Source organism: Eleutherodactylus coqui, chromosome 5, assembly GCF_035609145.1.
Source record: "Eleutherodactylus coqui strain aEleCoq1 chromosome 5, aEleCoq1.hap1, whole genome shotgun sequence".
Taxonomy (NCBI): domain Eukaryota; kingdom Metazoa; phylum Chordata; class Amphibia; order Anura; family Eleutherodactylidae; genus Eleutherodactylus; species Eleutherodactylus coqui.
This window is the reverse complement of record NC_089841.1, coordinates 4676791-4701248: the sequence shown is the minus strand read 5'-3', so window position 1 is coordinate 4701248 and position 24458 is coordinate 4676791. Positions and strand designations below refer to the sequence as shown.

The window sequence follows — 24458 nt, the reverse complement described above, 5'->3', positions numbered from 1 at the left end:
CTCTCCATCAGCTATAGTTTCGGTGCATGCGCATGGCCAGCCACGCCGAGTCACATCACCAATCTTATTCATACATTTAGTTTGTCCCGACTGGTAGTGAGGAACGGATGTGTACATTTGTCACCCGAGGTGTTGTAGATATACAATCGTTGTGTTCAGGGGCGTACCTAAAGGCTGAGGGTGCAAAAGTTCACTTTGGGCCCCCCTCCTTCCTAAATCGTGCTGCATACAGCTGTAAAACAAATTTCCATACATGATCCGCCCCTTGGTGTAATCTTTGCAAATATGACGCATTTCCTGTGCTATATGAAAATTTGTTGGTAGCCCCTTAGGCCGCTCTCAAGGCCGCTCTCAAGCCCATAGTACTACTAGGGTACTATGTGATCGCTGACTCCTCCCACACTGGTGACATCATCAGAGCTCCTCGAAGCTGCTGTCAGCTCTGCCACTGGGGGTCTGTGTGAGACAGCTGTAAGTGATAGCAGGGGCTGTCCTCTCCTCTCCAGGATGACTGCGGTGATCTTCTGTTGGCATCCCTTCCTCCTCTCCTGCAACAGCTACACACTGCTGACCAGCCAGCCAAGCACTCAGCGTGTGATCTCTATACTGTGGGGACCGCTGGGCCTCCTGACTGCAAGGGCCAGGTAGGAATCATTCCCCCTGCTCCCCCTAGCGGTATGCCTGTGGTTGTGTTGTTTGAATGTTTATACACAGGATGGCCTCCAGTCGGAGAAGTTGTTTAAATCACCCAAATGTATTTTGCTGCAACTGTGGAGAATATACCCGACAAGAAGATAGAAAACCTATATCAGACTTCGTGAAACAGGTCTGCCATGCATACTTTGGTGTAAAGGTTGGTGATCAAGACAAAAGTTGGCCTCCACATGTTGTATGCAAACTGTGTGTTGAACACTTAAGACAGTGGAGTTATAGGAAAAGAGGCAGCTTAAAATTGGGTGTGCCGATAGTGTGGAGGGAACAAGCAGACCCCACTGATGACTGGTATTTTTGTAAATTAAGAATTACTGGACTGAAGTGTAGGAATCGTAACAAGTGGACACATCCTGATGTACCCTCTGCTAGACGCCCGCTCCCAATCTCAGATGATGTACTAATTCCTACTTTTCATGAGTTACCAGATCTTTCAAAGGATGGACTGACTTCAGCTGGTCACTACGATACAGAACCTAGAAGTGACGGTGACTATGTGAACCTTCGGCATGTCCCCAATGTTTTAATCAAAGTGAGTTGAGTGACTTAATCAGAGACCTTAGCCTTTCAGAAGAAGCTGCTGAATTACTTGCTTCTTGATTGAATGACAAGAATGTACTGTGGAACGTGGAACAAACATAACATTCTACCGGATGAGGGGAACAGATTTGCTACCATTTTTCTTCAAAGAAAACATCTAGTATTTTGTAAAGATATTAAAAGACTCATGATAAACGTGAGACCTCCTCAATATGTTCCTGACAATCATGATAACCATGAGACCTCCTCAATATGTTCCTGACAATCATGATAACCATGAGACCTCCTCAATATGTTCCTGACTATCATGATAACCATGAGACCTCCTCAATATGTTCCTGACGATCATGATAACCATGAGACCTCCTCAATATGTTCCTGACGATCATGATAGCCATGAGACCTCCTCAATATGTTCCTGACGCTCATGATAGCCATGAGACCTCCTCAATATGTTCCTGACGATCATGATAACCATGAGACCTCCTCAATAGGTTCCTGACGATCATGATAACCATGAGACCTCCTTAATAGGTTCCTGACGAACACGATAACCATGAGACCTCCTCAATATGTTCCTGACGATCATGATAACCATGAGACCTCCTTAATAGGTTCCTGACGCTCACGATAACCATGAGACCTCCTCAATATGTTCCTGACGCTCATGATAACCATGAGACCTCCTCAATATGTTCCTGACGATCATGATAACCATGAGACCTCCTTAATAGGTTCCTGACGCTCACGATAACCATGAGACCTCCTCAATATGTTCCTGATGCTCATGATAACCATGAGACCTCCTCAATATGTTCCTGACGATCATGATAACCATGAGACCTCCTCAATATGTTCCTGACGATCATGATAACCATGAGACCTCCTCAATATGTTCCTGACGATCGGCGTCTATTTATTTATTTTTTTGTCATTCAATTTTTATTAGCATCGTAAAAGAAATGAAACATACATTTTACAATATAGTAAGATTTTTGCAAAATCTAATACAATTCTTACAGTAACACAGATGATTTTTATTTGTAGTTCTAATCTTGTATGTTTGCTTTATTAATCTAAAAGTCTTTTAATTTTTTGTTTCAGCAAGTAGTAACTTAATAGTAGCTGTATACTAAAACGACAGTCTCCAAACTACATAGAGACTGAAGTGGAAAATAAAACCTGTGGGGCTTTACCAGTTTAATAACAGAGAGAAGACATCATGCTGAGTGGTTTTTAAGCCACATATTCCATACCGAATCGTACTTTTCTATGGTGTTATTTCTAAGGGCTAGAACTCTTTCATAAATGCTGTGTTCAGAAACCAAGTGGATTAGGTCTTTGATTGCTGGCACTTCGTTTGATCTCCAACGTCTTGCTATAAGCAGTTTTGCTGCTAAGAGAATATGGGCCACCAATTGCCTGACTGGGGGGCTTAGGTGTGTTAATTTCAAGAGCAGGAGAGCCGTACCTGGGAGTTTTGGTATACTTATCTTTGTTGTATTTTTGAGGAGAATAAAGACATCTCTCCAGAAGGAGGAAATCCGGGGACATAACCAAAATATATGTAGAAGAGAGCCTTCTTCCCCGCAGTCCCTCCAACATAATGCCTCTCTAGATATGCGAAGGGTCTTCAGTTTAAGTGGTGTAAAGTACCATCTTGTTATTAGTTTTATGTGTGTTTCCAGCATGTTTGCACCCCTGGTAGCTCTATTTGCCCATTTAAAGGCGTCTGTCCAGTCTTCGATTGATATTTCGTTTCCCAGATCTTTCTCCCAACTCAAGAGATGGCATCTCTTTCCTGTTTTTAAATTTCCCGCTATGTGGTCGTAGAAGAATCTGGTTTTTGAAGTTTTTGTTTGCCAGGTTCCTTCAAGGCCTCTCAAAATCACCCAGGGTACAGCTATATTTTGTACTTGGTACGTTTGGAGGAATGACCTAATTTGGAGGTATTTGAGTGCATCTTCCTCAGGTATATTGAATTCTTACATTAAGGATCCAAAGGGTTTTATAGTGCTCCTAATATATACATCTGAGATGTGTTTTATTCCCTTTTTGATCCATGGAAGCATCTGGAGGTCTGCGATGAATTATCCCAAACAGTCGATAGGGATCTTTTTCAAGTTTAAGGATTTTGATTTATCTGAAGATATGAGTAATTCACTCCATGCTTGTAATGTTGCCGACATGGTTAGAGGTAAGGGAGGAAGATTTACCCTTGAACGTAATTGGGGGGAGGAGGTGGCGAGGATATTTGTATATACCAATGAGTTTAAGGGTTTAGGGCTAATCTCTTCTGCTTCTAAGTTTGGCCAACTGATCACTGTTGGTCTCGTTAGCCATGCTGTTGATTGGTTTAAGATAATAGCGTTTCTGTATGCACTGAGGTTTGGAAGGCCAGCCCCTCCTTGTAAGTTGTGGAGAGCTAGGGTTGATAGGGAGACTCTTGGCGGTTTATTGTCCCAAATGTAGTTGGCCAATTGTTTTTGAAGTTTTTGGATTACCATTTTTGGGATAGGGATAGGCAGAGTTCTGAAATAATACATGAGTTTTGGGAGAATCATCATCTTATAAAGTACGATTCGTCCCAGCCACGTGGTCTGTTGTTTTTTAAAGTTGTCCAAGTCACCTTGTATGGATTTCAAAATAGAGAGGTAGTTTATAGACACTAGTTCCTTCAGGGGAAAGCATAGCTGTATCCCCAGATAAGGAATACTTTTGGGCTGCCACTGGAATGGGAATTCTTGCTGTAGTTCCGCTTTTAATTTTTCATTTACATGGATGCTTAGGATCTGTGATTTGTCAATATTTAGTTTATAAAAAGAGACTTTTGAGAATTGAGATAGAATCGAGTATGCTGCCCGTAGGGAGGTTGTTGGTTTTGTTAATGTTAGTAGGACGTCATCTGCAAATAAATTTATTTTATGTTGTCGGGTTTTTGTGTGTATGCCATGGATGTGAGGGTTTATCCTAATATGTTCTGCAAGAGGTTCCATCATTAGTGTAAAGATTAGTGGGGATAGTGGACACCCTTGACGGGTACCATTTGTAATATCAAAGGGGTCAGACAGTGTACCATCAATTAAAATTCTGGCTTTGGGCGTCGAATATAAGGCTTTAATTGCTTGTATTATATGACCTGTAAATCAAAATTTTTCGAGGACTGAGAAAAGATAGCCCCAATGGAGTCTATCAAAGGCCTTTTCGGCGTCTAAGGCTAACAGTAAAGATGGGGAATGGGAAGAGTCTATTCTGTTAAGGAGATTTAATACTCCTCGGGTGCCGTCAGGGGCTTGTCTTCCTTTGGTGAATCCGACTTGGTCGGAGTGTATTAGCTCGGGGAGGATCTTTAGTAATCTATGGGCTATTATTTTTGCATATATCTTCGTGTCAGAGTTTAGAAGTGAAATTGGTCGGAAATTAGCTGGTGACGTGGGGTCTTTGCCCGGTTTAGGTATGGTGACAACTGTGGCTTCCAACATTTCTTCTGGGAGTTTACTATGTAATATTGCTAAGTTGAAGGCGGGGACCATGTGGGGCACAAGATGGGTTGAGAATTGTTTATAATATTCATTTGAATATCCATCCGGGCCTGGGGATTTTTGAGACTTTAACATTGTGATTGCTTCAGATGTTTCTGCTATAGGTTTGTTTAGTTGGTCTATTTGATCTTTAGAGAGAGTAGGGAGATTGAGGTCTCGGAGGAAGGACGCAATTTTTTGAGGAGTCGGTTGGGGGGTGGATATGTCGTCTTTAAGGTTGTAAAGTTTTGCATAATATAGTCGAAAAATTTCAGCTATCTGTTTTGGGTGGGAGATTTTTTATACAAATGGGATTTTGGCCTTTCGGGTTTTCTTTTTAACTAAATTTGCCATTATTCTGGATGGTTTGTTTATTGAGGCATAGTAATTTATGCGATAAGTTTTTATTGCTTTATCGTAGTTTTCCATAAGAAGCTTGCGCAGTTTTTGTCTAAGTGAGAAAAGTTTTTCATGGGCCTCATTTGTGGGGTAGTCGCGAATATATTGTTCAGCTAGCGAGATTTGTGAGAGGGTTTCGTTAACTTGTGTTGTTTTTTCTCTCTTTTGTTTGGCACTCATTTTAATAAGGATTCCCCTAATAAATGCCTTGTGGGCATTCCAAACAGATAGCGGTGATATGTCTGGGGTTGCGTTAATTTGGAAAAATTCTTCTAAGGCTTTCGCTATGTCTTTGGAGTTTTGGGGGTCTCTCATCAGAAAGATAATATTTCTCCAGGTCCTTGGTCCCACTCTGCATCCATTCCATTGGAACTTGGCAGAGATTGAGGCATGATCTGACCAGGTTGCTTGGTTGATTTTTGCCTCAGTGACATATGGTAAAGTCCATCTGTCCACGAGAATCAAGTCTATTCTCGAGAAGGTTTTATGACGGGGGGAATAGAATGTGTACTCCCTGGCGGAGGCGTTCAAGCACCGAAATGTATTGTAAAATGCCTCTTTTTGGATCCAGGGCTGTAGGGAAGGAGCGTTCCTGACTGAGTGTGATGATGAGTCTATAAGTCTATCTGGAATAACATTAAAATCACCGCATAAAATCATTTTACCCATCCCCTGCCTCCTCAGCCTTTTTACGGTTTTGTTTAAGAAGCGAATTTGAGCATTATTGGGTGCGTAAACATTTAAAATTGTGAAGGGAGTGGAGTTTAATTTTCCAGATAGGATTACATATCTCCCTTTAGGATCAAGTTCTGAATATGAAACTTCTAAGGACACAGTGTCTCTGAAGGCGATTAGTACACCTGCTTTTTTATTGGGTGCACAGGCCATATAGATATTAGGGTATTTTTTGTGCGAGATTTTTGGAGAAGCTGAGGAAGCAGAGTGGGTCTCTTGGACACAAAGTATGTCCGCATGGTTGGACAAGACCTCCCTCCACAGGGATGAAAGTTTAAATGGGGAGTTCAGCCCATTAGCATTAATGGAGAGGAGTTCAAGCTCCATGCGGAATACTTGTTTTGTTGGGATATGGCATGGAATACAGTACGTGTCTTCTCAAAACAGTGGGGACAAAAATAACATGCATCAACTTATGCAATAACATTAGCATGTGTATCACACGAAAGAAGTAAAGAAACAAGTCCTTACAGATTTTGGTCTTGTTCATCTGTGGGGGGTGGAAAGTTCACTTAGGTGGAGCCTTCTCCCAGACTCTCATCGCTGGCAGTAAGTGCTTTCGTCGTTTCAGCGGTTCGGGTTGTGTAGAGGTCGATTCCTCTCCACTTCTCTGGTTTTCCTGACGGGAAGTGTGGTTGCGATTTCAAGAAGTTGAATATTCCACGATTTCAGGAGAGCAGCCGCATCTTCTGGTTTCAAAAGGGTATGGTTTACGCCTTCTCTTTGGATTATCAATTTCGGGGGGAAACCCCATTTGTATGGGATTTTTTCTTGTCGAAGTGTGCTGGTTACAGCCGAGAATTTCTTTCTGGCTTGTAGGGTGACTTGCGATAAGTCCATATATAGGTGGATATTAGAGTATGGAGCTGGTAGTTGATTAAGTTTTCGGGCCGCTTGCATAACCGCTTCTTTGATATGGAAAAAATGAATACGTGCTAGTATGTCTCTTGGTGCTGTATCCGGAATAAATTTGGGCTTAGGCAGTCTGTGGGCTCTGTCGATAATCAGATCTATAGGCGAAGCGTCAGGTAGCAGAGCTTGTATTAGTTGTTGAAGATATTTGGTGATTTCTGATGGGGGTACAGATTCCGGTATACCTCTAAACTTAATATTATTGCGGCGATTTCTGTCTTCCGCGTCTGCCAATTTGGTTTTGAGCAATTCTACCTCCTCTGCTAGGGCATAGTGGGAGTCGATGAGGTCGTTGTGCGAGTGCGTGAGCTCTCCCATTTTGTTTTCTGTGTGGGTGACCCTTTCATCAAACTCCGTTAGGCTTGTTTTCAATGTAGAGGATAGAAGATCAAAATTAGACTGTAAGGAGTCCCTTAGTGCAACTATCATCTCTTTTATAAAGGCTTCTGTTGCTGGCTGTTCTTTTGTAAGCATTGTAGAGAGTCATTTACAGGAGGCATACTTGTTCTTTCTTCCTGATCTCCTGCTAGTTTTGGGCGCTGCTTAAGAGGACTAGCAGAAGGGGAGACATAGAGTGGACTTCTACTCTATGAACCCGGGGCTATTTTGTGAGCTCCGTGTGTCCGTCTGTCGGGGGGTCTCTCTTTTGATGTCTGTGATATCAGAGAGGTCTCATTTCCCGGGTGTCTGTGTGTCTTGCTTACCTCGGGATCGCCCTCACGGTCGGGCGACAAGTCTCGGGGTGAAGAGGAGCGGGAGGTTGGAGATTCTCCTTCTTCATGGAGAGAACACATCAGCGCAGGAGTCGCAGTTGCCGCTTCTCGCGGGCCGGCATTCCGCGCAGCAAAGAAATCCTCCAATCGCCCCGCATGAGCTCTGGAGGACTTGCGTCGGGACATCGGGGCACAGCCGGAGTGGGCTCACTTTATCACTTGTGGGCAACGAGGGGTTAATAGCCTTTATTCTTTCACCTCTGTTCTTTGCCAAGCTGGGGAAGTCAAACTGGCTCTGCAATATGATGTTAGTTAGCAGTGGGGGTTTATCAGATGTTGCAGGCTTCCCCTCTCCCCCTGACACAGTGGGGTGCTGGCTAGGAGTCTCCGATGCAGGTGCGGGTTATATGCGAGTGACAGGCACTTCGCCCAGCTCCACCACAGTAATGGGATCGTTGTGTGCTTTCGGGACGACAGCCGCCGGTAATACAGAGCTTATATGCGATAGTTACTTCGCTTCCCTCCGGCACCACAGGGCTCCCAGCGGGACCTTCGGAGCGCCAGCGGACGGCAGTGCAGAGTTTTCAGATGGGGCACACCTCTCTCCTGCCTACAGCACAGCAGGGAGTGCGTTTGTACCCACCAGGACAGCGCCGGGCGGTGGCGCGGGATGTACCGGGACGTACCGCCGGGCCAGGCTCCTCAATCGCTTCCTGTGGAGGGGAGAGACCGCCGGGGACATCAAGCGCGCCGGCGGATCCCAGCAGACAGCGAGCGGGTGTAGCGTTCTCGCCTCCGCTAGCTTCACCTGCCGGCACCAACGGTAAGTCCTACAGGTGGTCGCAGGTCGCTTTAGAGTAGTCAGTGGGCTACGAGAGGCTCCAGTCCACCTCGGCTAAGCGGGCCGTCTGTTCCGGTAGCTCGGTTAGTGGAGAGGGATCCAAGGTTCGTAGTAGGGTATGTAAGATGCTTCCTTTGTAGCTTTAGGTTGCTTTGGTGGGAGAAGGTTCGAGGAGCTCCAAGATCAAGCGGCCATCTTGGTGCTCAGTTAGGCCACGCCCCCGATCAGCGTCTATTTATTGACAGTTCAAAGCACAGTTTGAAATGTGTTGTTTTGAATAATAGAAACATATATGGGTCAATACCAATTGCCCACACCACCAAAATGAAAGAATACGAAACCATAGCTATCATGATCATCGATGGGATATGTGTTCATGTAAAAATGGTCAATTTCCTATTAGGCCAACAGAGTGGGTACACAAAATATCCGTGTTTTATGTGCCTCTGGAACTCTAGAGCCAAACAAGACCACTGGGTGAGACGACAGCGGCCTGTGAGGGAGAACATGGTTGTCGGGGAAAAGACTTTGATTTGAGAACCATTGGTTGGAAGAGACAAAATAATCCTGCCCCACTTCACAAAAAGCTAGGCCTGATGAAGCAGGTTGTGAAGGCTCTTGATTATGATGGACGATGCTTTATATATATATATATATATATATATATATATATATATGTAGGAAAATGCCTGGCCTAAGTACAGAAACAATAAAAGCCGGCATTTTCGATGGTCCACAGATCAGACAATTATAAATGCTAGTGGCTTCGTCGACTCCATGAGTAATGCAGAGCACAGCGCATGGATGTCATTCATTCAGGCTGTTAAAAACATTTTGGGCAACCACAAAGCACCAAATGATGCTGAGCTAGTAACAATATGCTTAATGATTCCAGAGATCTGGGATGTGATATGAGCAGTGAGGGTCACTGCCTTCACAGCCATTTGGGCTGTTTCCAGATAATTTGGGTGACTTCAGCGAAGAACAAGGTGAAAGATTTCACCAAGACATCAGGACCATGGAAGATCGTTATCAGGGGCGATGGGATAAACATGATGGCTGATTACTGCCGGAGTCAGCAAAGAGACTCTCCGACCAAAGTTCATTCACCAACGTCCCATGAAAGACGTTTCCTGAACTAATGTCCGTCTCATTAAGGTTTAATGCTCACTATTTGGGATCCATTGTTACATCATCCACTCTGCTGTTCCTTGCCTCACAATATGGTAGACAATAACACTAATTTGTACGGTGTTTAATTATATTCATCATATGTGTAATATGGAGCAGGGTAATAACATTCACTCCGTGCCTAGATCACAGAAATAGAGCTGATAGGGGAAATGGACGGCACATCTGAAATCAGCACACGGAATATACCGTATATCAGCTAGCAAACGCTCCGCACCAATACGTGTTGGCCAGAGTAATATTTACTGATACGAGAAGTTACAGAAAAGGACGACACGTTTAAAGGGATGTTCCCAGAATCCACACTCATCACAGCAGAAGGGATAAATATGAGAACGCCGGGACCCAATGTGGGAGTTGTATATTACATTAATTGGTGGGGGGAGGGGTGCAGCCGATGGAGGTCAACCGAACCCTGTAACGCCATATGATGTAAGTTTATGTCCCGGGAGGCTGGTAATTATCATCCACGGTCTAGAAGCTGGCTGTGACCTACAAATAACTTGCTGCTACAATAGTGGGGATTGGTGGGAGCACTGATCTCTTCTGTTAACCCCTTACATCTCGCGATCAATGTTGATTGCGGCATATAAATGGTTCACAGAGGGAATACACTCCCCCTGTATGACGTTATCAAGGAGTGATGATGGATTGCCATGGCAACCAGACACAGCTTCCTGGTTCGAATCTGCGATAGCATGAGATCGTTAGTAATTGCCATAATGCATTGCAGTACAGAGGTCGCTGGTTCAAGTCTCCCACAGCGACATAAAAAATATGTAAAAGAACAAAGCAACGTTCATTACATGCCAAGTTCCTAGCTACTCGAACGTTTCTAAATCTGCCTGTTTATGGTTCAATGACCGGATCCAGGCGGTGTTTGTCTTTCTTTTATCTTCATTTATTCTTTGACCCTGTTCAAGTTACACAATTTATGTTTTTTTTTTATTTTACGCTGACGACCACATCAGTTTGTGAACGCTTCATTATATATCTTAGAAACCTTTGGAAAATGTTTCAAGAAAAATTGAATGTTCAGAAAAAAAAAGATGCTTGTATCGTATAGCTGCGCCCGAAACAACCCGAACAATGAACTAAACACAATCCATGTCCTACAGAGCAGAAGACATGAAAAGCACAAGGCCTCCTGTCCACGGGCCAAATGTCACTGCGGTGTCTGAGGCGATAATCCGGCCCCGGGGAACGCAGCGAGTGCTTTCCATAGGCTAAGTATGGAAGCGCAGCCCAACGTCCACGAGCGGAAGATCATCGCGATTCTCCGCTCATGGGATTCACATGGCAGCATGCCGCGATTCTCTGCGGTGAGTCTATCAGATAGGCTCACCATGGACACCTCTCAGTTCTCTCCCCTGCGGCAGAATATCGTTAGTGATATTCCGCCTCGGCCGTGGACAGGCGGCCTCAAAAAAATGGAGCCAAAACGATTATTTTGTTCATTTTGCGTCACAAAAAAACATAATAAAAGTGATCAAAAAGGCCGGATGTACCTCAAAATGGTGCGATGAAAACCACAGCTGTACAACCAAAACCACCCTCAGGGAGCTGCGTCCATGGCAACATAAGGCAGCCCGGGGACTTTAATGCAGCGATGCAATGAAAAGGAAGAAGAAAAGAATAAGAGTTTTTATTGTGCAAAAGTAGAAAAACCCAACAAAAAGTTCTAGTAATTTTGGTATCGTCATAATGGCCCCCCCCTGTGGAAACAATGTGTCATACAGCATAAATGAGCAACACTGGGAAACCACAGAGCACAACGGCAGAAGTGATGCATTCTCTCCTGATGTAAAAAAAAAATGTATAAAAGTTCCCCAACCCGTTATATGGACCCAAAAAGAAAACCAATACAATCTGCAGCTCACTGCGCAAAAACATCCCTCATCCGGCCGTGTCAGCGGAAAAATAAAAAAGTTATGGTTTTTGACAAATTGAGATGAAAATCCAAAAAAAAACAAAAAACAGGACATCCACATGGCCAGAGTTGGCGGCATCACTGAAGGGGTTAAAGGGGTTGTCTGACTTGTAGCCACCTACTCCCCTCTCCAGGGCCCCCGCTGTGTCCAGCGCTGCCGCAGCTCTTGGTCTCCGTGTGAGGTCATGCTTCCAGGCTGCAGCAGCAGTGACAGGTGGACAGCTCTTTGGCTCCCCCTGGTGGTGGCTGCAGGTGACTGATATCTGAAGGTCTCTGTATGTCTCCATGTTCATCACTTACACCGTATTCGCAGTCTGTATTATGCGTACGTTTTGCACATTGGCGCATGACCCACCTACTCGCTCCGGGGTGTTCAGACGTGCGTTTTACATGTTTTACGAGTGTGATATAAATAGCAGCTGGTCCGATTCTGGTGCGTGATACACCTCTAGTCCGTGGGGTGTAAAATACGCAGCCAATGTCCGTGTTCCATGCGTGTTGCTGCATATTTTGCGCAGCTTGCAGGCAGACCTGAGCCGGGCGGTTCGGACATCCTTTGGGCTTTTTGAAAAATAATTTCCTTTGTATGTTAAGTTATATAGGGAATCTGTGCGCAAAAACCAAAGATATGCAGCAAATATTCAGGGCTCATTCACACGGGCGTAGGCGTATTTTCTGCACACATTTGCGCAGGGTTTTTGTTCCTGTGTGCCAGCGAGCTCCCGCTGATTCCTACGGGTGATTCAGTTTAGTTTACTACCCGCTGTCTTCATGTAATAGACGCGGACAGAGCGGTAACACAGGAGGGTCTCTACAGACACGGTGGGCGGTATACAGTCCGCAGCGCCGGCCCCGGGTCACATGACAGCGGTTTCATCACTAAACGATTTTACATTTATAGTTCATGTCCCACAGGCTGAAGCTGAAGTAATTATAATAATCTGTATAACTGTATGGCTTCTCCAGAGACGGCACCACGAGGTTCTTCTCACAGATAAAGCGTTGTTCAGACCGCTGACAGTAGTCCTGGCGGAAGCTCCCCTCGCTGATCATCCAGCACAAAAATGACTCCCGCCTGTAAGAGACAAAGAGGGAAGACGTCAGAGGATCACAGGGGGCAGTTATTTTATCAGCATTACTGATAACCTTGTAACCTAGTAATAGTATGGCGGTATTATTCCATCACTATGTGGCAGTGGTATGTGATCATCGCATGGCGGTATTATTCCATCACTATCCGGTAGTGCTATATGATCACGCTGTGGCGGTATTATTCCATCACTCTGTGTTGGTGATATGTGATCGCGGTGTGGCGGTATTATTCCATCACTATGTGATGGTATGTGATCGTGGTGTGGCGGTATTATTCCTTTACTATGTAGCTGTGGTATGTGATCATGGTGTAGTGGTATTATTCCATAACTATGTGGTGGTGGTATGTGATGACAGTGTGGTGGTATTATTCCTTTACTACATGGCGGGTATGTGATCACAGTGTGGCGGTATTTTCCCTTCACTATGTGGCGGTGGTATGTGATCATGGCATGGTGGTATTATTCCATCACTCTGTGTTGGTGATATGTGATCACAGTGTGGTAGTATTATTACATCACTCTGTGTTGGTGATATGTGATCATGGTGTATTATTCCATCACTATGTTGCGGTGGTATATGATCACGGTGTGGTGGTATTATTCCATCACTATGTTGCGGTGGTATGTGATCATGCTGTGGCGGTATTATTTCATCACTATGGGCGGTGGTATGTGATCATGGCAGGGCAGTATTATTCCTTTACTATGTGGTGGTGGCATGTGATCACGGTGTGGCAGTTTTATCCTATCACTATGTGCCAGTGATATGTGATCACAGTGTGGTGGTATTATTCCATCACTATATGGCGGTGGTATGTGATCACGATGTGGCGGTGGTATGTGATAATGGTGTGGCGGTATTATTCCTTTACTATATGGCAGTGGTATGTGATCACTATTAGGCGGTATTATTCCATCGCTTTGTGGCAGTGGTATATGATCATGGTGTCGCGGTAGTATTCTTTTACTATACATCACAGAAGGGGAAATAAAAAATTAAAAACAATCACAGAAAATGGCCGTTACTTACTGGGTGAGGAGTGCATATAGATGCATCCTCCTCTCACCATGCAGGTAGCTGACTACCAAATGGGGGAGCCAATAACACCTGTGAGGACACCGATGAGACAGTCGCTCACACTGCCTCTTGATAATGAGGAGGGTGGGTGCTTGGTGTATACTCCCATACATAGTGGATACAGGGTGCCAGACCATTCTGATATCTGTAGTTCACCATGCAGACCAGCAACCTATTAATGACGCCATGATAATTCGGCGGGTTGCCCTGCATTTCAGTGAACCACATTGGTACTGCCACCCTGGGCTCCCCCTGGAGTCTTAATGCCACACTGCATGTGAATGATAGATAGTAAATGCAAGGCATTGGTTGGATGTTGGGCAAGACACTTGAGTTCACTAACCACTTCCCGGTTCCTTGCGTTGGCGTCATTAATAGGTTGCTGGTCTGCATGCTGAACTACATATATCAGAATGGTCTGGCACCCTGTATCCACTATGTGTGGGAGTGTACACCAAGCAGCCACCCCCTCATTATCAGGAGGCAGTGTGAGTGTTTGTTTTATCGGTGTCCTGCACAGGTGTTATTGGCTCCTCCATTTGGTAGTCAGCTACCTGCATGGTGAGAGGAGGATGCATCTATATGCACTCCTCAGTCAGTAAGTAACGGCCATTTTTTGTGATTATTCTTTTACTATGTGGCGGTGGTATGTAATCACAGTGTGGCAGTACAATTCCATCACTATGTGGCGATGGTATGTGATAATGGTGTGGCAATACTATTCCATCACTATGTGGCTGTGGTATGTGATCACGGTGTGGCTGTATTATTCCATTGCTATGTGTTCGTGATATGTGATCACAGTGTGGTAGTATTATTCCATCACTATGTGGCGGTGGTATGTGATCATGTCAGTGCAGTATTATTCCTTTAATATGTGGTGGTGGTATGTGATCGTGGTGTGGCGGTACTATTCCTTTATTACGTGACGGTGGTATGTGATCACGGTGTGGTGGTATTATTCCATCACTATGTGCCAGTGATATGTGATCACAGTGTGGTGGTATTATTTCATCACTATGTGGCGGTAGTATGTGATCACGGTGTGGTGGTATTATTCCATCACTATGTGCCAGTGATATGTGATCACAGTGTGGTGGTATTATTTCATCACTATGTGGCGGTAGTATGTGATCACGGTGTGGCGGTGTTATTCCTTTACTATGTGGCGGTGGTATGTGATCACTATGTGGCAGTGGTATATGATCATGGTGTGGCGGTATTCTTCTTATACTATGTGCCAGTAATATCTGATCACAGTGTGGTGGTATTATTTCCATCACTATGTGGGGGTACTGTTCCATCACTATGTGGTAGTGGTGTGTGATCATTGTGTGGTGGTATTATTCCATCACAGTGTGGTTGTGGTATGTAATCATGGTGTGGCGGTATTATTCCTTTACTATGTGGTGGTGGTATGTAATCACAGTGTGGTGGTAATATTCCATCCCTATGTGTCGCTGGTATGTGATCATGGCGTGGCGGTATTATTCCATTGCTATGTGGCGGTAGTATGTGATAGTGTGGCGGTACTATTCCATCACTATGTGGTGGCTTGTGATCATGGTGTTGCGGTTTTATTCCATCACTATGTGGTGGTTTGTGATCATGGTGTTGCGGTTTTATTCCATCACTATGTGACGGTGATATGCGATCATGGCGTGGCGGTATTATTCCATCACTATGTGGTGGTATGTGATCATGGTGTGGCGGTATTATTCCATCACTATGTGGTGGTTTGTGATCATGGTGTTGCGGTTTTATTCCATCACTATGTGACGGTGATATGTGATCATGGCGTAGCAGTATTATTCCATCACTATGTGGTGGTATGTGATCATGGTGTGGCGGTATTATTCCATCACTATGTGGTGGTTTGTGATCATGGTGTTGCGGTTTTATTCCATCACTATGTGACGGTGATATGTGATCATGGCGTAGCAGTATTATTCCATCACTATGTGGTGGTATGTGATCATGCGTGGTGGCATTATTTCTTTACTACATGGCGGTGGGATGTGATCGTGGTGTGGCGGTACTATTCCTTTACTACGTGACAGTGGTATGTGATCACAGTGTGGTGGTATTCTTCCATCCCTATGTGGCAGTGTTATGTGATCACAGTGTGGTGGTATTATTCCATCACTATGTGGTGGTAATATAGATGAAGAGGTCCTGCAGCACCACTTTTAGTACCCAATCATGGGGAAGAACTTCTGCACAGCCGATCAATAAGGGTGAACCAACCTTTATATATTGCAGTCCAAATAAATAAAGAAGATCCGCAGCAGACCAGAGGATGAAGTAAAACAAAGTTCTTTTATTCCAAATCCATAAACGGTACAAGCAGCGACGTTTCGACCGTCTCCGGTCTTTATCAAGCATCTATGTGGTGGTGGTATGTAATCATGGCGTGGTGGTACTATTCCTTTACTACGTGACGGTGGTGTGTGATCATGGTGTGGCGGTATTATTCCATCCCTATGTGGCGGTGGTATGTGATCATGCTGTGGCGGTATTATTCCATCCCTATGTGGCGGTGGTATGTGATCATGGCGTGGCAGTATTATTCATTTACTATGTGGCGTTGTATGTGATCATGGTGTGGCGGTGGTATTATATGCCCCTTATATAGTGTCATTCTGATTCCTCGCAGCTTCTAAGGGTTAGTTGTTGCTCTGTGCTTCCTTCCCTGAACTTCTACATGGGGCAGGTGAACGCTCCGCGGGGGCGGCACTCACACTCTTGCCATGTGGTCCAGCCTTTCCTTGTTACACCCATGTGAGTGAGGGGGTATATTGGTGCAGAATACGCGGTACACAGCGGACACGCATGTAACATTCTAGACTCTCATAGCCTGTGGTAGGCGTATTATGTAAGGTGACCAGATTATCAAAGTCAAAGTGGGACAGAGGGGTGTGGTCAGGGGCGGAGCTTATCACAATGTATCATTTTTACCCCTATGGTTATAAAAATTATACAGCCGGTTCAAAAAGACGGGCAGCAAATAGCGCAGAACGTCTGCAGCCAAAAACCAATAAAGTATGTACCATTAGTGCGGATTATGACTGGAGATCAGCCGTGTCCCCGCAGCTGATGTCATACTGTGCGGCGCTCCCCTCACCTCCTCCGAAGGCTTCCCGCTGTCGCCGCTCCCGGCGGCCTGTAGGGGCCTCACCTGACCAGCATCAGAGGAGGTGGTACAGGGGAGCGCCACATAGCATTAGATCAGCTGCGGGGACTGGCCTAATGGCCGGTAGAGATCCCACCGATGGTGCAGAATCCGCCTGTCTGCTGGATGCAGAACGTTCTGCTGTGGGCATTCTGCAGCACTCCCACCACACCGGCGTGTATTCAGTCCGTATTATGCGTACGTCTTGCACATTGGCGCATGACCCCATCGGCTCGCTCCGGGGTGGTCACACGTGTGTTTCAAGCACATATTTACGTGTGATATAAATAGCAGCTGGTCCGATTCTGGTGCGCGATACACCTCTAGTCCGTGGGGTGTAAAATACGCAGCCAATGTCCGTGTTCCATGCGTGTTGCTGCATATTTTGCGCAGCCTGCAGGCAGACCTGAGCCGGCCGGTTCGGACATCCTTTGGGCTTTTTGAAAAGCAATTTCCTTTGTATGGTAAGTTCTATAGGCAATATGTGCGCAAAAACCAAAGATATGCAGCAAATATTCAGGGCTCATTCGCACGGGCGTAAGCGTATTTTCTGCACACATTTGCGCAGGGTTTTTGTTCCTGTGTGCCAGCGAGCTCCCGCTGATTTCTGCTGTGGACTTTCTGCAGCATTTCCATCACATGTAAACATACCGTACGTAAGCTTAAGGTATGCTGCCTCAGTAGTAATGGTGTCCCCTATGACATCCCTAGTAATAATAGTGTGCCCCACAGTGGCCCCAGTAGTAATGCTGACCCCCAGAGTGGATCCAGTAGTAATAATGCCCCCCGCAGTGACCTCAGTAGTAATAATGTCCCCCGCAGTGGCCTCAGTAGTAATGGTGTCCCCTATGTCGTCCCTCGTCATACTAGTGTGCCCCACAGTGGCCCCAGTAGTAATGCGGACCCCCACAGTGACCCCAGTAGTAATAATGTCCCCGTAGTGACCCCAGTAGTCATAGTGTCCCCTATGTCATCCCTAGTAATAATTTATCATTTGTTACAATGTATCGGTGCAGGTAACGTGTCAGTTTGCACCCCCCTGTATGAATGTTGGGGGCCGATTAGTCACTGAAGCAATAAATCCCCTGTGTGTATGTGAGTGAGGGACGGACGGAGCTCCACACTCATCGTGCGGCGATCCTACTGAGGATCCCAGACAAAACAGCTGATAACAGAGAGCAATGTTACTCACATTTCAAGGCTGTTCGGCCATTCCCAACTTTTCTTGTTTAAGCCCCGTTTTAACATTTTGCCGACCCAAAAATTGACTTTATTATTAATAGAAAAAGCCTAGAATCAAAGAAAAAGAGTTCAAGGACCAACAAACACACGAGCGCTGCTAGAAGAGACACAACCAGGGGCATTAATGAGCGGGGGAGGGGAGGGGGCTACGGGTTATATGGGAGGGGGACACAACACAAACAGTGACCGCTGTAATATACTTCTGTCTCGTCACACAGAGCAGCCAGAGGGAACAAGAGGCAATCAGCTCATCTGCTGCCCCGTTCAGACACTGAACCAGCAGGGGGCGCTGACCTACAGGGGTAGAAGAAAGCCCCATTTACACTCATAGATGATCGATCAAAACTTGCTGAGTGACAGTTTTGAGCGATCATCTTTACATACTTTATAGTCACTAATTAGCTACCATAGACTATGCAGGCGGAGCGGGACACCACTGCGGCCAGTAATAGAACACTGTGAATTTACTGCAGGACACAGGCACAGAGAATCTTATCAGCGCAGTCGGCTGATAACAGCACACTAAATTTCAGCAATCAGCGACTCGTGCGCAAACACTGCACGCTGTCCCTGCAGTTAGACAGAACGAGAATCACTCAAAAGACGGCTTTGAGTGATTCTCGTTGCGTCTAAAAGGGCCTTAAGTCTTCCCCTGGATCGCCCGGATAACGGGTCAGACGGAGGGGAGAGATCTGAAGTGTTTCATCTTGGTTGGATTTTCTAACCGGACGTTATAACACGGGTGCGGCGTAGACTTATTATATCCCCTGTATACAGCCCGATCCCTGAGAGGCAAGGTCACAGCAAAGACTAAGGCTAATTACACACGGGCGAGTGCCACATCGCTCCCAACATCACACTCCCCAACGTGTGACGTCCCCGCAGATGCCAGGCGCTACATCACTTCAGGAAGTAGCGATCCTCCAACGCGGCATATAATGGGTAAACCGTGCATCGCGCTCGTGGGCACCTCGCACACCGTGTGATGCTTTACTGGCCCCATTGTAAACAATGGGCGATGCCATGTGAGGCGTTCCAAGGGCGCCCAAAGATCGGGCATGCCGCGATTTATTCCAGCCTGCGATGAAAAATAGTGAATTGATATTGTGCAACGATTTCATTGGTCGTGTGAGAACAGCCTAAAGGTACGGCTACACAGGATGACTGACGGGCGCAGCGGGCCCAGCAGCCGCCCCCCGGTAACTATCAGCCCGGTGCTATCACATATGAGCAAGAGTCATGCAGATAATGGAGGCGCAGTGGGCGGAGCTTCTCACCGCCATTCACTGCAGACAGGCATTGTCATAGATGAAGGACTGGCCGCTTACAAGGCCAATGGGCGAGCTGTGAACCAAGCAACACCGACAAGAGAGCGACTTCTGGCGCGGTGCCTGGCCGGCGGCCGCACGTACACGGGCCGACTATCACTGAAGGTCACCGCTTCTACGGATTATTCAGGCAATAACCGCCCCGTGTTAAGGAACCTTGAGATGCAGACAATGTTAGTGCGCATGTTCCTGGCACGGCGCACCACTAATATACCGCGGCTAGGTCGGACAGATAGCGGAGAGCTGGGCGGCGCTCTACAGCAAGTGCTGACATAGCGCCAAAGACATCCACAGTGACGATGTGTCATGCATCAATTCAATGGAGAGCTTATATAGATGGGCGCATCAGCGCCGGACAACCACAACACCCATCATCCTTCCGTACCTTCATCACAGCGTCGTCCCGCTCCGCCACCAGCAGGTTGGCACCCTCCACTTCACAATAACCCTGACTTCCTTCCCAGGACTTCATCTCTTCGGATATAAATAAACATTTCCTTCCGAACAATATCCAACCATCCGGACAAAGGTCTACGGAAATAGAAGGGCGTGTGTTCAGTTACAGCGCTGCCTGGTGCCCCGAGCCACGTGAGGGCGACTCGATGACTGAATATTAGAGATGGCCCACGTGAGGGCGACTCGATGGCTGAATATTAGAGATGGCCCACGTGAGGGCGACTCCGTGAGTGATTACTACACACGGTACACGTGAGGGCGACTCGGTGACTATTACAGAAAGCCTTCAGTGACGGAGGTTCTAGTTCTTAAATGTAATAATTAATTTTGAAGAGAAACCGTTAAGTGGTAAGTGTGATCCTCAGACACAGACAGCAATTATACAAGGACCGCAAAACCTGAAGCTCCGGCACTGAGAGAGAGACGGCATCATGTCTGTTATCAGTCCACATAAAGGACGTGTGACATCACTTTCCACTTCACTGCGAGCAAATATACCCTCAGAACTAATGCTGTGCAGGATGTGGATGATGTGGATGGTGATCTGGGCAGGAAAAACTCCACATGGTAGCACCGCAGCGGGCAGAAATCAAGAGGCAGCTGTTATTACAGGCTCTCATTGGTGCAAAACAGCATCTGTAGCTTTAAGTGATCTTGTTCTCATCCTGAGATACAGCCTCCATATCATGCTCCAGAGCTGAATTAACTGTTCTGCTTGTGGAGTTACTGAGTACACCCATTACTTATCCTGTACTGATTCTGAGTTACATCCTATATTATACTCCAGAGCTGCACTCACTATTCTGCTGGTGGAGTCACTGTGTGCATACATTACTTATCCTGTACTGACCCTGAGTTACATCCTGTATTATACTCCAGAGCTGCACTCACTATTCTGCTGGTGGAGTCACTGTGTACATACATTACTTATCCTGTACTGATCCTGAGTTACATCCTATATTATACTCCAGAGCTGCACTCACTATTCTGCTGGTAGAGTCACTGTATACATACATTACTTATCCTGTACTGATCCTGAGTTACATCCTGTATTATACTCCAGAGCTGCACTCACTATTCTGCTGGTGGAGTCACTGTGTACATACATTACTTATCCTGTACTGCTCCTGAGTTACATCCTGTATTATACCCCAGAGATGCACTCACTATTCTGCTGATGGAGTCACTGTGTACATACATTACTTATCCTGTACTGATGAGGAGTTACATCCTGTATTATACTCCAGAGCTGCACTCACTATTCTGCTGGTGGAGTCACTGTGTACATACATTACTTATGCTGTACTGATCCTGAGTTACATCCTGTATTATACTCCAGAGCTGCACTCACTATTCTGCTGGTGGAGTCACTGTGTACATACATTACTTATCCTGTACTGCTCCTGAGTTACATCCTGTATTATACCCCAGAGATGCACTCACTATTCTGCTGGTGGAGTCACTGTGTACATACATTACTTATCCTGTACTGATGAGGAGTTACATCCTGTATTATACTCCAGAGCTGCACTCACTATTCTGCTGGTGGAGTCACTGTGTACATACATTACTTATCCTGTACTGATGCTGAGTTACATCCTGTATTATACTCCAGAGCTGCACTCACTATTCTGCTGGTGGAGTCACTGTGTACATACATTACTTATCCTGTACTGCTCCTGAGTTACATCCTGTATTATACCCCAGAGCTGCACTCACTATTCTGCTTGTGGAGTCACTGTGTACATACATTACTTATCCTGTACTGCTCCTGAGTTACATCCTGTATTATACCCCAGAGCTGCACTCACTATTCTGCTGGTGGAGTCACTGTGTACATACATTACTTATCCTGTACTGATCCTGGGTTTCATGCTGTATTATACTCCAGAACTGCACTCACTATTCTGCTGGTGGAGTCACTGTATACCTACATTACTTATCCTGTACTGATCCTGAGTTACATCCAGTATTAGGCTGCCTGTGCACGGGCAACACATCATAGCGAGATCCGCAGCGATAACTTGCATGACACACTTTTCATAGGGCAACTACGAAAAGCGCAGCCCGACGTCCACGAGCGGAAAATCATAGCAGTTCTCCGCTCGCGTGATTAAAATCTGGGAATGCCGTGATTTGCCCCATTCTCAGCTGGGAGCCTATCATTTAGATAGACTCATTGTGGGACCTTGTGGGACTCCCGCCACTGAATATCGCTAACGATATTCCATCCCGGCCGTGGACAGGCAGCCTTATACTTCAGAGCTGCACTCATTAGTCAGCTTATTCTCCCCAACATCCTCGTCCCCACCTCCCTGTCTTATCCTTCTCTACTCTGGCTTTCCTCTTCCTTATTCTCTGCTTTTGCCCCTCTTCTCCTCCTTTTCTCCCCATGTAGCTCTGATCCCCGCCAGATGCCGATACCGGCTTCCATCCACAATCCTTCGTGTCGTGAGCTGTTTTATTCATGGTGACAACCGGTTAATTATTTCGTACCTTTCTGCAGTTTTTCCATCTGTGCCGTTACGTTTTGCAGACGTCTCTCCATCTCATGAGTAGATTCCCTGGCGGTCCGCTGACACTGCAGTAAAGACGTATTAAGGACTTCATTGTCCCTGACCAACTGCACCTTCTCATCAGTAGACTCCTTGGCGGTCCGCTGACACTGCAGTAAAGACGTATTAAGGACCTCCTTGTCCCTGACCAACTGCACCTTCTCATCAGTAGACTCCTTGGAGGTCCACTGATATGCCAGTAATGATGTATTAAGATGCCAAACCATCTCTTTTGTCTCCCCCCGGATACTTTCCAGAATGTTCTCTGCGGCTGCTAAATCCTTCTCCTTCCTCTGAAGCCTCTGGGTGACCTCTGTGTGACTTACAGAAAGATGGTGGAACTGATGGGACACATCCATATCTGGAAATGAAGGAATCGTTGATATGTAAATGACATGATGACATCATCTATGACCCTCCCACCTATCCACAGGAATAGGACATGTGAATGGCATGATGACATCATCTATGACCCTCCCACAAGAATCTGACATAAATGAAATGATGACATCATCTATGATCCTCCCACAAGAATAGAACATGTAAATGACATGACGACATCATCTATGGCCCCCTCGCTTATATATTGGAATCTAATAAGTTCTGGTTCACCTGTCAGTAAATATCATTAATAAGACTGGAGGGTATTACTAGTAATCAACCAGACTGAATGGGTGCTGAGCCGCTGCACTGGGCATGAAAGTGACCCGAGGGGCGCACAGGTCATTCTCACACTGAGTAATACGTTGTTCTAATTTCCTCTATTCTCAGACTGGTAAATCTAAAAGTTCAAAGGTTGCGGGGGTTTATCACTACAGGCAGGTGCCAGCTGAGTTCCAAAACAGAGGCTGAGGGCAACTCATGTCATCCCATCACCCCCTACAACACAATCATGGGGGTGCCAAGAGGATATCATGGCAATTCTACGCATCCAGGTCTGCCATGTTTAGTACTCCTAATGACAGAGGCAAGTTGTATTGTGGTAGCATAATATACTGTAGTACAGGGGATTGCAGTGTATTGTAGGAGTGATGAGGTGAAGTCCCTATTGGAACAAAAACAAAAAGGAGAAAAGTTTACTGACATGTTCATAAATATTTACAAAGCCTCCATTTCCTCATTAATATCATTAAAAATTCTAAACAATTAAAAAAAATATTGCATGCAGCAAAATGCATAATGTAGCTGCAAGGGACTGGGGGGCAGGGATCAAAAGGGTTAAGTGGGAGTGAGTAGTGGGAAATGGGTGGAGTTAAGAGAGGAAGTGGGAGGCGAGTCAGACGAGAGGAAGAAGAAGGAAGAGAGATGACTTCAGCAAAGGAGCACCATGTGGAAGACGGAGGAAGAAGTCTTTTAGCGGTGACCCAGCGTGGAGCCCGGAGGGAGGAGAACAAGTCAGGTTTGTTTCTCATCCTTTCCTGGGTTAGATCACAAAAAATTTCCTTATAATGCAAGTGTGAGCTGATCCCCAAAGTACCAGTACACCAGAGTCCTATGTACTATTCCTACCTCATGATGTGCTCAACCCTGAAGATTACCCACAATGCATCATTCCCGGCATCACTTACACTTCACCACCAGTCCAATAGTGGAGGCCACTAACATGAGAGAAAGCAGTAAATGTAGCAGCGACAGGAGGGAAGTCCGGGCCCAAAGTCCTAAGGAGACAAAGAACAGTCAATGATACTCAACGATGTACGGATGTTTATAGGTAACCTTATAGTATGTACGGATAATACCCTATAATATACCAGAGTCCAGGAGAGACTACATCACCATCACTATCTCCATCACCCTCCACATCTCCATCACCTTCCACATCTCCATCACCCTCCACATCTCCATCACCCTGAATATGCTGGGGGGCTGAGCGAAAGTGGATGGACCCTATTATGGTCAGTGGAGTCTGCCTGGTACCATATAGATCTGTCTTGGTGTAGTGACCCAGAAGGGTCCAATATAAAGCTGTTGCTGTGGTGAGGTGGTTCAAGCAGTCACCTGCATCTCACAGTGAAGGGAAATCTGAATAGCAACAGGGTC

The 24458-nt window shown here is 45.8% G+C and overlaps 1 protein-coding gene across 1 annotated transcript in view; it reads right to left on the bottom strand.

Moving 5' to 3' along the window:
- Positions 1 to 12372: 12372 nt before the first annotated feature.
- Positions 12373 to 24458, bottom strand: part of LOC136627219 (B-cell differentiation antigen CD72-like) — a 28154-nt gene continuing 16068 nt past the window's right edge. The window contains exons 3-7 of the mRNA XM_066602149.1: positions 23987 to 24076; positions 22360 to 22779; positions 19793 to 19938; positions 18030 to 18127; positions 12373 to 12568 (exon numbers count right to left, since the gene is read on the bottom strand). Coding sequence (XP_066458246.1) covers positions 12373 to 12568; positions 18030 to 18127; positions 19793 to 19938; positions 22360 to 22779; positions 23987 to 24076 — 950 coding nt within the window. The remainder of the gene's footprint in view (positions 12569 to 18029; positions 18128 to 19792; positions 19939 to 22359; positions 22780 to 23986; positions 24077 to 24458) is intronic.